Source organism: Manacus candei, unplaced genomic scaffold (genome assembly GCF_025592945.1).
Source record: "Manacus candei isolate 608988 ecotype Guabito, Panama unplaced genomic scaffold, ASM2559294v1 h1tg000076l, whole genome shotgun sequence".
NCBI classification, from domain to species: domain Eukaryota; kingdom Metazoa; phylum Chordata; class Aves; order Passeriformes; family Pipridae; genus Manacus; species Manacus candei.
The window spans coordinates 9,607,072-9,622,263 of NW_026138124.1; the positions used below are offsets into that span (position 1 = coordinate 9,607,072).

Here is a 15,192-nt window from a genome sequence, read left to right on the forward strand (position 1 = left end):
ATTGCTTTCCTTTACAAGCTCTCTTAAAAGAGAACTGGACTCCTTCTGGTTAATCTACACAGACTGCATTTGGAAGCCATCAGAAACTGAACTGTAAACAAAACGTTATTAATGTGTTGTAATCTGCCCTCAATGTTCCAGATGAAAAGAAAATGTTTTATAGTTTTGGAGTATACATTTTAATTGCCTTTTAAGAGTGCATATACTTTTAGTGCTCTCTGTTATAAAACTGCAGTATCTGTTTCTTGATAACTGTTGAATGATCTCAGCTATTTTTATTAGGTTTTCTCCCCCACCCTGGTCCCCCTTCCTTAAGCTACCACCACTGCAAGGCTTTTCCAGACCGTTCCTGATACTAGGCTGGCAAAAAGTTCCACGTCTAAGATAAACTCCATTATAAACAACTCCTTTACAACATCCCCTCACTATAAAAACACCCGGATCTAGAAAATTAGTTCTTTAAATGAACTTAGAATCCAGTTACTCTTGGTAAAAATCTGATCTAAATAAGGGCTACACTGAATTTCCCAGATTTTCAGACCTTCCCTGCTCGGTTTGCTCTCGGTGCCTTGTTCCTGTCAAGGCTGGAAGTGCTTGGGAAGGGATGCAGGAACTTGGCAATGGAGATGTCACGGCCACCCCCGCCCACTGTGGCTGCCAGAGCTGGCAGAGGGCACGTGGCACTGTCCCAGCCTGAGCCACTGAGGGAAGGTGGGTTTGGGGTAAGATCCTGCCTGAGCTGTAAGTCCCAAATTCCTCACGATGCAGTTCTCCCTCTGGAACTGGGGAGCAGAGCCTGGGAGGGTTTATTGTGCTCAGTTGTCTTCCCTCAAAGCAAACACTGCCCTGGACAACGAGGCCTTTCGGTCCTCCTGGGATAAATGGGAAGGGGATCACAGAGTTACCTGGCAGGCTTTTGGGGTATCTCCTTACTAGAAAAGTACTTGATAAAACAAATAGAAATCCAGGGTCATAAAACTAACCATGGGCTTTGTCGTTCATGAAGCTGCAGTTTCAAAAGGCGAAGGGAACCCTTAAAATACCCCACTTCAGGAAATATCAGGATTTTTGACATCACTGTTATCCTGTTTGTATTAGCAAACGTGCTAGAAAAGAATGGACTTAGCTATCCAAATTTAGCTGTGCACTCCTTAAACCTCAAAGCCTGCTCTCCTAGAATTTGGTTCTTAAACACCTTCACTCTTTGTTTCTTTTGAAGGTAATTAACTTCTCAACCCCCCAACATTACCTCCAGCTCCTCCTGTGATGTCTCTAACACCTCCCTAATACTTTCTTGGCTTGCAAGATACTATTACTTGATACAATGCAGGCCAGGATATTCCACAGGGCCTGGAGAGCAACCACTTTGCAACATTTTCCTCTTTTAAAATATTTGAAGTGGCAGAGCCCCCCTCTCACGTGGGACTGGGATTCACATAATAACTGCAAGTGAACTGCAGTTCATCGTTGCTCTTTTGGTTCTTTTTATCTTCAAAATCATCAGTGCCTGTTAATTTTTTTTTTAATGTTGTTTTTAAAAACATTTTTTTTTTCCAGTATGCAGATGTGCTTGTGAAGATTAATGGACTGGGAACACTGAAATCTTGTATTAATCAACTACAAGGGAAGGCAACTGCTGAGTAAAATTTTCCACAGCGCTGCACACAGGAGTTTATCCAGAGAGCTCCTTGTCTTGGAGGATTTTTCTCCTGGGCCTTCTCCGAGGCAGTTTGGAATTCTGCAGTGGCACCAGTCATGGGTGACTCTTCCATGCTCAACTGTTCCCTGCACAAGCCACACTACAGGGAACCTGTCAAGGGTTTATCACGGTTCCTCTCATCAAAAAAAGGTGATTTGCTCCACGTGCCAGTTAATCTCGGCAACAGCCACCCCTCCTTGGAGGCTCATCCCTCCAGAGAGCAACTTTCCCATCAGGACCTCGGGCCAAGGAGTGAAGAGCCAGGAGAAGCAAAATTCCTTCCCCATGAGGGTCATCAAGGCCCAGCACAGCTGCCCAGGGCAGAGGTGGAGTCACAGTCCCAGGAGGAATTTAAAAGATGTGGCACTTTGGGGACACGGTTTAGTGGTGACCTTGGCAGTGCTGGGGAACTGTTGGACTCCATGATTTTAGAGGTATATTCCAACTTAAATTATTCTGTGATTCTACATGCTTTCAGTATAGATGATATGGAGAGAAATTTGCTTTCTGCAACAGGATAATGAAGGAAACCCAACCCCAAACCAGCGACTGAGAGCAGAGTGTGCGCCCACATTTCATTAACGGACAGGTTAATTACACCAATTTTCTTACTAATTGGATCAGCTCAAACCTGCTGCATGGGAAGTGTCCCGGCAGACAAAAACGTTACCAGAATTACAAAAACAACTGGTTTCTCGAGTTATGTAATTCCCCCAATTAAGCAATTCCTCCACTTGTAAAACAAACCCAGCCAGGGCCATTTTTGGGCAGTTTTGACTCATTTTCAGCACCGTGCTGATGTCCACAAAATCCTGCCCCATCACTCGTGGCAGTTGGGTTAATGTCGGTTGAAATAATTGAAGAGGATCTGCCAGAGCGCTGGGAAAAGGTCCTGGTGGAAAGGAAAACCCACCTAAGCTTTAAATGCTGCTTTTGATATATAAACCTCTGAGGTTTGGAAAGGTTGATCACAGCCTGAAGAACAACCACCACCCGTGCTTGGAGCTTGGGAACTGCTACAAAGCAAAGCTTTCCTGTGGCAGCACAAGGCTCCAAACTCGTGTGGAATTTGCCCAAACCAGAAGGAGTTGGACATCACACAAGAAAATCTTCTCACTGATCACGTTAAATAGTTTGTCAAGGCAGGCTGTGGTGAAGGAGAAAGCTGCTGGCCCATGACCAGTTCTCTCCCCTCACCAACAGGTCCCCACTCGAGTCAAACTGAAATTACTAAATCAACTGAAACCACTACGAGGAATAAATGTGAGTAAATAGTCTGATTCTATGAAATCAAAAGGCAAAACCAATTTTACCTTCTATTTTTAGCTTCCTGAAACCAAACAGAAATGCTAAAATTTTTTAGAAAGTTAAAAAAAAAGAAAAAAAGAGAATAAATCACTGTTTTTCATGACATTTTCTATTCAAAGCCCAGGGACCTTCAGAATAAGTATTTTTAAGGACTGTGCTCCTGACAAGTTGCATGTTAACACTGATTGAACAGTTCCTATAGGCAGCAGGAGTCCCCAAGTGTTTTCTTCTGGAAAGAAATCACAGAGCTTGATGTGAAACAAAGAAACCCACAAAAATTATATTTAACTGATCTCTGTATCAACACAATTTCATCTCCAGGGAGTTTCTGCCATCACAGCCATAATATGAAATTTCATGTGAAGTTCTGGAAGTTAAATAACATCCCACCTCTCAGTACATCCAACCCAGAGCAGAATTAAGAGTCTCCCTTCTCCTACATTTAATACCACTGAAGGTCCATCTGCTGAAAAAACCAGATAAATGAACCCCCACTGCAGTTTGTAAAAGAGCACTGCTTGGGAAATAACCTTTTGAGCCACTGGAAAAAACTCTTGAGTTCAATCAACTTTATTTCCAGTACAAAAGCAATTAGATTTTTCCCATCAGAAATCAGATGAAGTAGTAAATTAGGATTTGCCAGTGATGGGAATTCTTAACTTGTGGCATAAATAGAATTTCCTTATTATTATTTTCAGCTTTGGCCATCTCTGTAAACCTCCCTTGCCAACACAATGTGTGAGAGAAAAAGCTGTATTACAGAGTTATCGCAGATACCTCCATTTAAATGGAATTTTCCTCCTTCTTTTTAAGCAAAAGCTACTTTAATTAAGCTTAAAACAACAAACAATCAACCTACAAGAACCAACAGTCTTGGCTGCTGTTCCATTCACCCATTTCAGCAAATCTCCAACCATTTGCATCCCTGTTCCCCTCAGGATGCTGCAGCTATTTCTGTGTGTGCATCAACCAGTTCCAAGAAACCAAAACACAGATAAAAATGCGACTTTTAAACTGGTTTTTGTACAGTGAAGGAAGGTGTTTTGTAACATGCGATATTAATTAAAATTAAATAAATTATAATGCATCTGGAGCATCCAGAGTGGCTCCTGCAGCAACAGCCTCAGAGACAAAATAGTTCAAAGTCTCTTCTTACTTAAATAATGGGCATTTTTTCAATACAGCTCATGCTCTATGAGAAATACACTTTTCTTTCCCCAGTACAGCTCTCACTGCCTGATGAAACTTTACTGAGGACCCCTCCTGGTTTTGACTCCTCCTCCACCATGAACGTTCTTTTCTTTGACTGTGATTTAATTTGAACTGTTTTAATGTTAAAGTGAATATTAATTCACAATAAATCCACGATGCAAGAAATACAAAAGGTGGGAACTACAACTCCAAAAGAGCTGAGCAATGGTACCCAACTCGTGCCCTGCTTCCTTCTCCTTCCCTCCCTGGATGATCCAGGAATAAAGCTACTGAACAGAGGAGAAGGGAGAAAGAGAAGATGAACTAGATAAGGCCACAGATGGGAAAAATTAAGACTGGGAATAATTTCTGAATACAATACTGGCTACCTAAAATCTGATCCAAGGTTGTTTCTTAATTAGCAATGCAGGAAATACTTGAAAAGCAAAGCTGCTGGACTGAACCTCTCCTGCAGACAGAGCCTGTTGCTCACATTTATCCATGGATCATTCCTGCTGACTCCTCCTTGGCAGCTGAAAGTACATTCAGACTGTCTGAGGAGAGATTCTAAAATCTGAGATTCCCCCTGTCAACAGCTCCATGACCATCCCATCTGCAAAGCCTCGTGGATCCTCTTCTGTTTGAACAGCAAGGATGTTTTCTGATGGATATTGCAGGTTCTACAGACACTTGGATCTAGGCTGTAAACCTGGGTCCCCTAAATCAGCAAAGCACCACTTCAGTCATCACACTGTGGCACAACTTGAGTACAGACAAAAAGCAAGGACAGCAGATGTAATAAATACAGGATTTCTTCTGGCCAGAAACCAAATACCGGTGCTGGAAATTAAATATTGTCATGCAAAAGCCTCATTGGGGCATCCCTGCTGCTGAGAACTGGGGGAAACACGGAGCAAGAACCTGATTCCTCCCCACAGCTGGGAGGAGAAACCCTCTGATGGCCTTCCAGGCACATGCCAGACAACCTCAAAGGAGACAAAGTCCAATATCTGCCCTCAGAAAGCAGGTTTGGGTTCCTTCTCCTGCACCGTCCCCCCCTCCAGGCTCAACGGTCTCCAAAAAAAAAAGTCAGGAGTTTTATGGGAAGTGGCCCAAAGTTGCCCAAAGTCCTGGTTTACAGAGTTCTCCCTTGAGCCACGACCATGGAAAATGCTGAGTGCTGGACTGCAAAGCCAACAGGTCCTGCACCACAAATACCCCTTTTTAGAACAGCCACCACTTGAAAGGTCACATTGTAAAGTCACTCGATTAAAATAGTAATTAAAGAGTAAACATTAACTCGCAATTTTTCCTTAGGTCTTTCTTACTTCCCAGTTGGTATCATTCCTCCCAGACCAGGTTGCACCTTATGGATCTGAGGGTTTATCTTGATGAAAAATCTTTAACTTCTCAAGTTTTCAATGGAAGAAAATGAAATGTCCTTCCATTCAAAAAGACCTGCTCTGTGCTCTCTGAACTCCCACGGGACCGTGACTGCAGCACTCACATATTATCCAAATTATTTGTCACTGCTGGGACAAAAGTACCCTGAAACAGGGAAAAACTGCCATGATAAAGGAAATTAACTCTTAATGATTGTGAACTTTTGTTCTGTGCAAAGAAGACAAAAGATAACTTCTTGCAGACACTCTGGATAGTCTTGACTGCTTGAATTTCAATCATTATCCCTCAGTAAGGTTTTTCAGAAAACGCAGACAATAAAAGACTTTCTTAAAAAAGAAGCTGAGATAAACCTGGGCACAAAAAACCCCCACCAGGTGGATTGGGGACTGGCCCCACTCCATGGGAATTAATGCAAAGGCACTGATTTGTTCCAGGCTGATGATAAGGTCTCGTGGTTTAATTTTAGGGGAAGAACTTTCATTTTCTGATTGGCATTGACACAACCAGAAAGCCAAAGTTTGGCTTTGCAAGGGACTGATTGAAGCCAATCCCCCTCTGGAGGAGAGAAGGGAAGGCAAGTCTGAAATGGGCAACAGCACTTCCTTAAAATAAAACCCAACTTCTGCCTCACATCCCCTCCCTCCTGCCCACCCTGGAGCAGCTCCACGAGGATCTGAAGTTGGTATTTGAAGACATTTTTCCAGAGAGGTGAAAATCACCACAACTCCAAGGACCATCTGAGATCCTACACAGACGCCAACTTTTTTTTTCACAGCGAGAGGAAATAACAAAAAGAAGAGAAAGTCAAATAAAACCACAGCAACGCCATCAGAAAGGCAACAGGGAGATAAACAACAAGCTGCCTGTTGTATTCTCATTGCTTATCTCAGAGAAATCCTGGAGGGTCCTGAACATCCACTCCAAGTGCCACAGCATCCAGCCCAGTGCTGGCACAGCAGCACGGACACAGGGGCACGGACACAACTGTTTATCCCATTTATTGGCCTGCAAGAGTTTGCCTGAGCACTGACTGCAATATTTGGCACTCAGTTCTCCGTGTTCAAAGAGTTAAGCCCCGTCCTGAGAAGATAAAAATCTCCATTTTTACGACTCTGTACAGCTCCTACCCGAGGAGGACCCAGCTGCAACTGCAACATTCCAAGCTCCCAAGGTGCCAAGTTTTACTAACTATAATTTAACCGGCCCAGCTGACGCAGTCTCCAAATTCTTGTTTGGATAATCAGCCTTTGTTTAAATATGGACTGAAGGGGAAAAAAAAAAATAGAGAGAAAGGGAAGAAAGAAAGCCCAGGCCAGCCTTAGCCTCCAGGCACGTCATGTGAGCTGATTACCCGCAGCAGTAGCAGACACTGGTGCACAAGAGCAGGATTATTTTGCCAGTATTGCTGTTAGGGTAACACAGAATCAGAGCTTCTCCCCCCCCAGCCCCCACCCTTTTTCTTTTCTTCCCTTTTCTTTCCCCCCCTCCACAATTCACAAGTCTTCTTTCCAAGTTCAAATGAAGTTTAAAGGTGAAAAGGGCAAGAAAGTTTCATGACTGGCTGTTGAAAGAGGGAGAAATAACCAGGGTCTCCAAGTTTGCATACACTAAAAGCTCAACAATTTTGCATTTTGCTGCAATTCATAACCGCACAAATCCCCTTTGTTGGGTCTGTTTGGACTGAAATTAAACACTTGTTAATAATTTATAACTTAATATCATTAGAAAATAATAATAACTGTCAAGCGACTACATTCAACACATAAAGCAACTTGAGTGGCTCGTTAGATTATTTGTCACAGCAACAATTTCTATATATTTTAGCTTATTTCTACTGGGAACAGCGGTTAAAGAGCCACCCAGCTTGCTTGGAAACCATTTCTCCACCAGCTGGGAGCAATTCCCAAATTGCTGCACCTCACCCACATCCAAGTGATGCTGGCTCAGTTTAAAAGCACTTCAGGAGGTGCCTTGAAAGTGCTGGAGGAGGGATGGCCAAGGACCTTTGCTGCTCACAGACCAAAAATGCATCCCCACAGCAACGTGGTGCACATGGCTCGCTCTAAATCCCACATCTCAGTGGAGGTGAATCAGTGTTTGGCCAACGAACCCACTGTCAAAATGAGGCACTTGAGAAAGAGAATATTTTTGTATTTTATATCTGCTGGTGAGGGACCTGAGCCCCACAAAGCACAGGGGCCAGGCACAAAGCTGCCTGGAGGAGCAGAGGGTGCTGCCTTCCCCAGAGCTTAAAGCAAACAGGAGAAATACTTGAGGTGTGAGGGTTTTTGAGGAGTAAAATTCACTTTTTAAATGTCACGGGCTGTGGTTGTTCTTGGAAAGCCAAGAGCCTTCCTGTGCTGGGCAGTTTGGAAAGATAGACAGGATCTCAGAATGGTTTGGTGGGAAAAGACCTTAAAGATCACCCAGTTCCACCCCCTGCCATGGGCAGGGACACCTTCCACTAGCCCAGGTTGCTCCAAGCCCTGTCCAACCTGGCCTTGGACACTTCCAGGGATGGGGCAGCCACAGCTTCTCTGGGCACCCTGAGCCAGGGCCTCACCACCCTGACAGGGAGGAATTCCTTCCCAAAATCCCATCTAATCCTGCCCTCCTTTAGGTTGAAGTAGATAAATACAAAAATAGATGGACAGATAGACAGAAAACCAAAGTATTCAAATAATCTTCAAATGCAGGCAGTTCCCCTAAATCAGGAGGATTCCAATACCTTCAGGTGGAACAAAGCAAATCACATCTCTATGTACTTGCCAGGACCTTAAGTGATTAAAATCAATGTAATCTCCCTCCAGTCATGTCAATATTCATCAGCCAGAGCATCCCAGTCCATCCAAGATAAAAGCAGCCATGCAAATGTTCATTATGATGGACAAACTAACAGCTGGGATCCTCTGATATCAAAGATCATCAGACATCCCATCTATTTTATCACTTTTCTCTCCCTGTGAGTTCCTGTGCCGATTCTACTTTTGTTGTACGTTAATTTATGAAGTTAGAAAACATCAATTTAAGTACTCAAAGCAAGAAAGTTGGAAGTTCAGATTAAAAAATTAGTCTGCCCCAACCCTGAGTCGTGTAAACTGATTTAAGTCAGCGGTGCCACAACAACTGACATTGGTCAGGGAGCTGCTCTTGTTTACATCTGTTTATCTGATATAATTTCTAATTTACTTACTGAATGAGTCTCTTGTCTTTTCATTCCTGTCAACTCCTCTTGATTTTGTTTCTTCTGTCCTTATATACAAATAGGCTTTGGGATCCTTTTTAAAGTGACCACGGAAATGAGAAAGGCAATAAGAGAAATTGTATTTTATTTCATTTTATTTAATTTTTAAAATCTCCTATGCTTGGCCCAGAAATCAAATGGTGCCTAGAGAGGAACCAAAAGATGCCACTCTGGTTGGTCACAGTAGGTCCTTATAAGTTGATTTTTTTAGTTCTTTAATCATTAGTTAAATGTGGAAGGTTTCCTTTTGTGTTTTTTTTTTTTTTTTTTCCCAGTGAATTCTCTCAAACACACGGAAAAAAAAAATATGAATCGATAAAATTCATCTATGCCATGTTTTTACTTGAGAAAGGATTACAAGGTTGAATCTTAACATTATATACTTAAAACCATTTCTCGTTCCGCCGCCTTTACAGCTCCAAAAAAAATGTACATTTTGGAGACAAAGGCCTTTATCCTCTTAAAGGCTGTGGATTTCATGCCAATCTCCCAATGTAAAGCAGACTTCAGGCTCAGACCCCAGAGAAACGGTCTCGGAAAGATTAGATTTTCCACCACAAAATAAATCCCTCGTGTGGTGAACCATCCAACACCTCCTTCCTCCCAAGTGCTTGTTCGACACCGAGGAACCCCCCCAGCCCGGCCCAGCCCTCTCTTCCAAATGGAAGTGGTTTGATCATTCCTCTGCTCCCCTGCCAGCCACTTTTTTTCCATGTGTAAAATTTCCAGAACTGTCACATGTACCTGAAAATCTATTGATTTTTCTGGGAGTTTTTTGTTTTTGTTTTTTTTTTTTTTTAATTCTGTATCATTTTGTGACACAGAATTAACAGTTTGCTCTTCATATTAATGTAAAAATTCAATTCTCCTTGGTGATGTAATGCAGGTAAACTCACTATGAGTGATAGATGATGAACACAGTGAAAAACTCTTTTAAATCAGCAAGGTATTTTTAAGAGTTGCCCATCAAAGGTGTGCACCTCTAAAAAGAACAGTATTAGGAACAGTATATTACATGGAATTAATTTTGCCAAGTATCTGGCAGCTCAACAAATACAAGAGGAAACTTTCTTAAACCACCCCTGTGGTAGAAAGGTATTTTGTCAATCATCCCCATACTAGAAAACACAGATTTTTCAGGATATTTCAAAATCCATTGACAGTAATAAAGTAGGACAAGCAAGGAAAGGAGGGAAATATAGACTCAAACACAATGTAGCTGCTGGGGATTAAATTTGAACACCACCAAAGCCACACAAAAAAGAATGAATCCAAGAATCAGAAGATTAAAACTGCATGTAGTCAGCGTGGGATTGGTCAGCTCCAGATGGAAACTTTCTTGACAACACACAGTTTAAATTCTAGTCAGGACCGGACCGTGATTAAACGCTCCCACAATTTTTTGAGCACATCACTTGTTTCCTACTGGCTACTGAAACACAAAAGACATCTCCTGCAAACATATAACTAGAAAAAAAAAAAAAAAAAAGTGCAAGTAAAAGCCATTTAGGTTTCCAGCAAAGACATAAAAGCAAACCAGCTAATGGACATCCAGGGTAGTCAAATCACTTCTGCAAAATCCATTAGTTACTGAAAGTTCTGGAGGGCTCAGTTTTTACAGTGAAACCTGTAAAAACTCAGTATCCAGTTTCTCTGTTGGGACACTGAGGTGTGAAGATCCAAACGAGGCTGGAACTGAACTTGTATATTTGAACCTTTTGAACTCCATCTGCCCTTCATAAATTACTTTACCACCGGCTTTAACACGTTCCGAACCCACCGCGCAGGAGAAAGGAGGGATCGCTGAAATAACTGGAAATGGAACTCACTTTCTAACACTTCCAGTGGAATTTGCCTGGGTTCAAAAGACAAGCACCTATAACTGAAGTGGGGGATGAGAAAAAGCTTCCAGACAGGGCAGTGAAATAACATCTGTCTTCACACCGCGAGAACAAAGCAGCAGATCCCCAAACCCAAACCCAGCTGAAGGGGATGGAAAGGGCCCCGGACAGGAACAGACAGTTGCATCTGGAAACACTGTCAGATGGAAGCAAATCCCACAAAATTCCCAGCTGATGCAAGAACTTGGTGCTGCACCTCAGACAGGGCCGTGCTGCTCTGGGCAGACGTGGCTTTGTGATGCTGGGGGTCCTCACAGGGAGAGGATCACCCACAGGGAGATTCACCCTCTGGGGGAAGCTGGAACAGCTTAAAAATTAATCCAACTTCAAGATAATGACCATAAAGATTCTTCATTAGTTCTGAGGTGCCTTAAACTGAAAAAAAGAGATCCCAGCAAAGGAGGGAACCCAAGGGCAGCTCAGCAGCTCAAACACGACGTTTCCTGCTTCGCAGGGACTGTGAGCAGGTTCCTCCTTGTTAGTTTTGAGGCTGCCAGCATGTTTACAGACAGTCAATCACAGGGATTTAGGAGAAAAACTAAGGCTTTATTTGAAGTCCAGAAGAATGGAAAGGCCGGTTCCCAAATGAGACAGGGCATTATCACAACCAAAACAACTCACAAAGCAGATACTCCTCCTTCCTACACCTCCCCAGAGCTCAGCACACCCAAAACTGTGTGCAGGAACACAGAATCCAAAGCCTTCACAGGAACTCTTCAGCTCCTGATTGCACAAGGGATTTGTTTGGGTTCAGGAAAGTCACCTCATTTTTTTTTTTCCATCTGAGATTTGTCATTTACAAATGAGGAAACTGCCCATCTCAGAGGAGAGCTAAGAGAATGTGCTTTCAGGAGGTCAACTAATATAGAAATACTGCTTTTCCCTCTGGATTAAAATGTTATCATATTATATCTGGACACTGTATTTCAACTTCTCTTTAAAGTGATCTTGCTAAGCAGCAAAGGGACACAGCAGCTCCCATTTACAGGTCACCTCAGGTCTCCTGAACAAACCATGCCCCGGGGTTTTAGTGAAACTCAGGAATTCCAAAAGCAAAGCACATTGCCCTCAGTCCAAAAAAATGCTTCTGATTCGCAGAATGACACAAATGTACAAGAAAAAAAAAAAGGGATGTCTGATTATTTTTTGTAATGGATGGCTTTTAGATGGGCAGAGCACACTTACGCATTTCCTAAACCCCCAAACGAGGGCTTTCCAACAATGGCCTTGTGTGAAGTGCTACTTGCTTATCAAAAAGACTCAGAAAAAAGGAGAGAATTTCAGGGGTTGAACTCTTGAGTTTTAACCCTGGACAAGGAGTCAGAGGCTGCACCAGTGTGTGCTCCTGGGTGCTGTGGGCAGGCAGCCTGCCCCAAGTGCCCGTGCCCTGAGACATGATGCCACCACAGCTCTTTAATCCTGCAGATTGATGAAGCTGCATGAAATTATTTGACATTTCAAAAGCAAATAAATCATAAAGAAAAGCTTCCTGACTTTCTTCCCATGAAGATCTGTGTCACAGTTTGCCTGTTTAAGCAATAAGGAACAAGATACGTGAAAATCTTATTAAACGTGTGCTTGCAATTTATTGAATTACCACCTCCATTAATTATGGCCCCTAATGAGACGTTACAAGTGCCCATGTGGACAGTCCAAGCCAGATGAATGAACACAGATGTCAGAAAAAATGCTCACTAAAGATCAGGTAATTTAACCTGTTTTACTTCCCACTTGCACGAAGGAAAACTTGTGGTTTTGCATTCCCTCTCCACCAGCACAGACTGGTTTTTTTTTTTTAACTTGGTTCCCAGCTTGGAAACGAGGCATGGATCATTTATAGACTTCTGAGGTTTGGTGCAGCACTTTCTGAGGATCACTTTGCACCATGGCACCACATTCCAAACCAGAGGGACGCGGGTACAAGCCTTTAAAAAACCAGGCCGACAGCCAGAGTGGTCATCAATAATTCTTGTTTAAATATATTAGCAACATAATTTAAAATAATCCAAGTATCCCACCATCATGCACAGGATCTACAGTCATTGCATCCCATCAGCCACAAAGGACCTACATTTCTGACATTAAACAAACAGTAGACAAGGCACCAAACCCAAATCCCAACAGGCCCCTCGCCAAACCCCGTCCCATGGAATCCAGCTGTTCCAGGAAGCAAAGGTATCCATATCCCAGCTCGTATCCCTTGCAGCTCATAGGTTTTGGACTCAGGAGCAGCAGCAATAGGTAAAAGCAGGGGCTGATCTCCTCTAAGAGCTATGGGTTCACCTGCTGGGGGCCTCACAGAAGAGCAGAGCTCAGCCCTGCCCGATGCAAACGTTAAGTCACAAGAATAACATTACATAATGTGCAGCAAAACGTTCATTTACAGGCATCAAATCAGGCTTTTTTTTTTTGTTTTTTTTTCTCCTATGCTACAACACACCATCCACAGGGTGGGATGGCATGAATGAGTCAGTGTTACAAACGTTTCTGGGTGTTATGCCACTTTTGGTTTATATTTTGTTTCGCTGGTTGATAACCTCCCAGCCCAGGAAAACCATGCTGCTGGTGAGGTACTAAATCACACCAAAAGAGCTAAGGTTTTTAGATGAAACAAGAAGCTGATTACACATGCACTGAGGATACCAGTCACTAAGCATTTCTGGATTGCAGGGATAAGATACTCTCTTTGCTTATTACTGCCTCCTTGATCCAAAGAGATTTAAGCAACTGTTTTCAATTAGATGTTTTTTAAGCTAGTAAAACTGCATCCATAAAGGCATATTTATAGAACAACTTAAAACTAGAAGAATTAAAACGGCTACAAAACTGATGAATTCCATTCCCCCACCAACCCCCCCCGCCCCCGAATCGTTTACTGACCATTAACGAGCAAAAAGCACTGCAATTTTAAGAATTAATCCACTGTTGCAAAATTAAATCAGATACACTAGGAGGGATAATGACAAACTGGTGGCTCCAGCGTTGTCAGTTTGCGGGTGATACAAGTTCAAGTCGTCTGTGCTAGTGGCCACTCTGTTGGAACAAACATGAACATAAAAGGGAACATTAAAAGTGCAGCAGCACCAACTGAATCAATTCTGTCACTGAGGACGCAGCCTATAAGTGGCAGAGGGTAAATATTGCATTTTAGAAATGACCTGCCCAGTTCTGAGGCCGGGAGACCTCAGAGCACTGAAATAAAGCAAGACCCAGCCATGGAAGTAAATGAGAGAGAGAGAGACTATCCTTCATTTCCCTCTAAATTCCAGAGCACAGGAGCTCTGGCAGCGTGGCTTTGCCACACATGACTTGCTTTCAGCCCTGGGAACCCATGACGGACGTTCTGAGATCTGCAGGAACAAAACCCAGCTTTGATAGTTTTCACCCGACAGCTGCTTCAACAAAAAATTTGCCTAAACCACTCTGCAGCATGTGACTAGAAATCCCTGCAGGATGAGTCTCCTCAGCTCTGCTCGCTGAGGAACACACGGCCAGGGCAGAGGCTTCCCCACGAGCTGCTCAGGCCTCTGCCAAAACCAGGAGCATCACGGAGCAGCTGCTCACTGGCAGCTCAGATCCGTACCTGGCTGGCCCAGGTTGGAGGCAAAAAGCCTGGTGAGCAAACCCTGCTCCAGCCCTGCCTCAAAATCCACCTGGAGAAGCTCAAGGCATCCCCAGTTTCACCTTCCCTACGAGCCCGATTTGTTCCTACCTAAGCACATCGTCAGGAAAACACTTAAAAGCACATTAAGAGATTCAAATACATCACTTAAACATACATATTTTATACATTTGATACCCTTCAGGATCAGGCCATAAATACAAATGGATATTACAAAGCATGAAGAAGAGGCTCAGCTTTCTCCTGTCGCTGTGGCCTTGGCCTGGGCACCCTGTGGTGGGTGCTGTGCCCAGGACAGCCTGGGAATCTCACTCCTAAAGCACAAACCTTCATAGGAGAGCACAAGGATATTTTATTTTTTATTTTCCTTTTTATTTTTTTTTTAATTGAGCCCCTGCAGCTCACATTTGCTTCATGTGCTGAAAAAGCACAGGCTACATAAGGAAATTTAAGCAATTATTTTTGGCGAATTTACCTACAGAGTTACACACAGGACCTATTTTTAAGGAAACTCTTAAATCCTGAAGCAAGGAATTGCCCCTTGGCTGTGCAGCACCTTGCCTGTCCCCAGTGGGATAAGAGCCCATTTGGGAATAAAGGAAAGGAGATAGAATTCAAGTAGTGACATAACCAGTGCAATCCTACACTGGTTTCTGTTCCATGATGTTAAAGAAAAGCTGCAGTTGATGGATTCACCCCTTAAATCTCTCTGTATTGATCCTGCACAGCCCAAACCTGCCTGGATCCTCACACACCTACAGGAATCACATCATGCACCCAGAGGAACCACTGAATCATTCAGGTTGGGAAAGACCTCAAGGGT

The 15,192-nt window shown here is 43.1% G+C and overlaps 1 protein-coding gene across 9 annotated transcripts in view; it reads right to left on the reverse strand.

Moving 5' to 3' along the window:
• Window positions 1–15,192, reverse strand: part of BCAS3 (BCAS3 microtubule associated cell migration factor) — a 314,510-nt gene that overhangs the window by 89,878 nt on the left and 209,440 nt on the right. The window contains exon 24 of one of the 9 annotated variants that reach the window (XM_051809398.1): window positions 12,701–13,780. The exons of the other annotated variants lie outside the window; for them this stretch is intronic. Coding sequence (XP_051665358.1) covers window positions 13,755–13,780 — 26 coding nt within the window. The 3' untranslated portion in view covers window positions 12,701–13,754. Of the gene's footprint in view, window positions 1–12,700; window positions 13,781–15,192 lie in introns of those variants that run through there. 9 annotated transcript variants of the gene reach the window in all.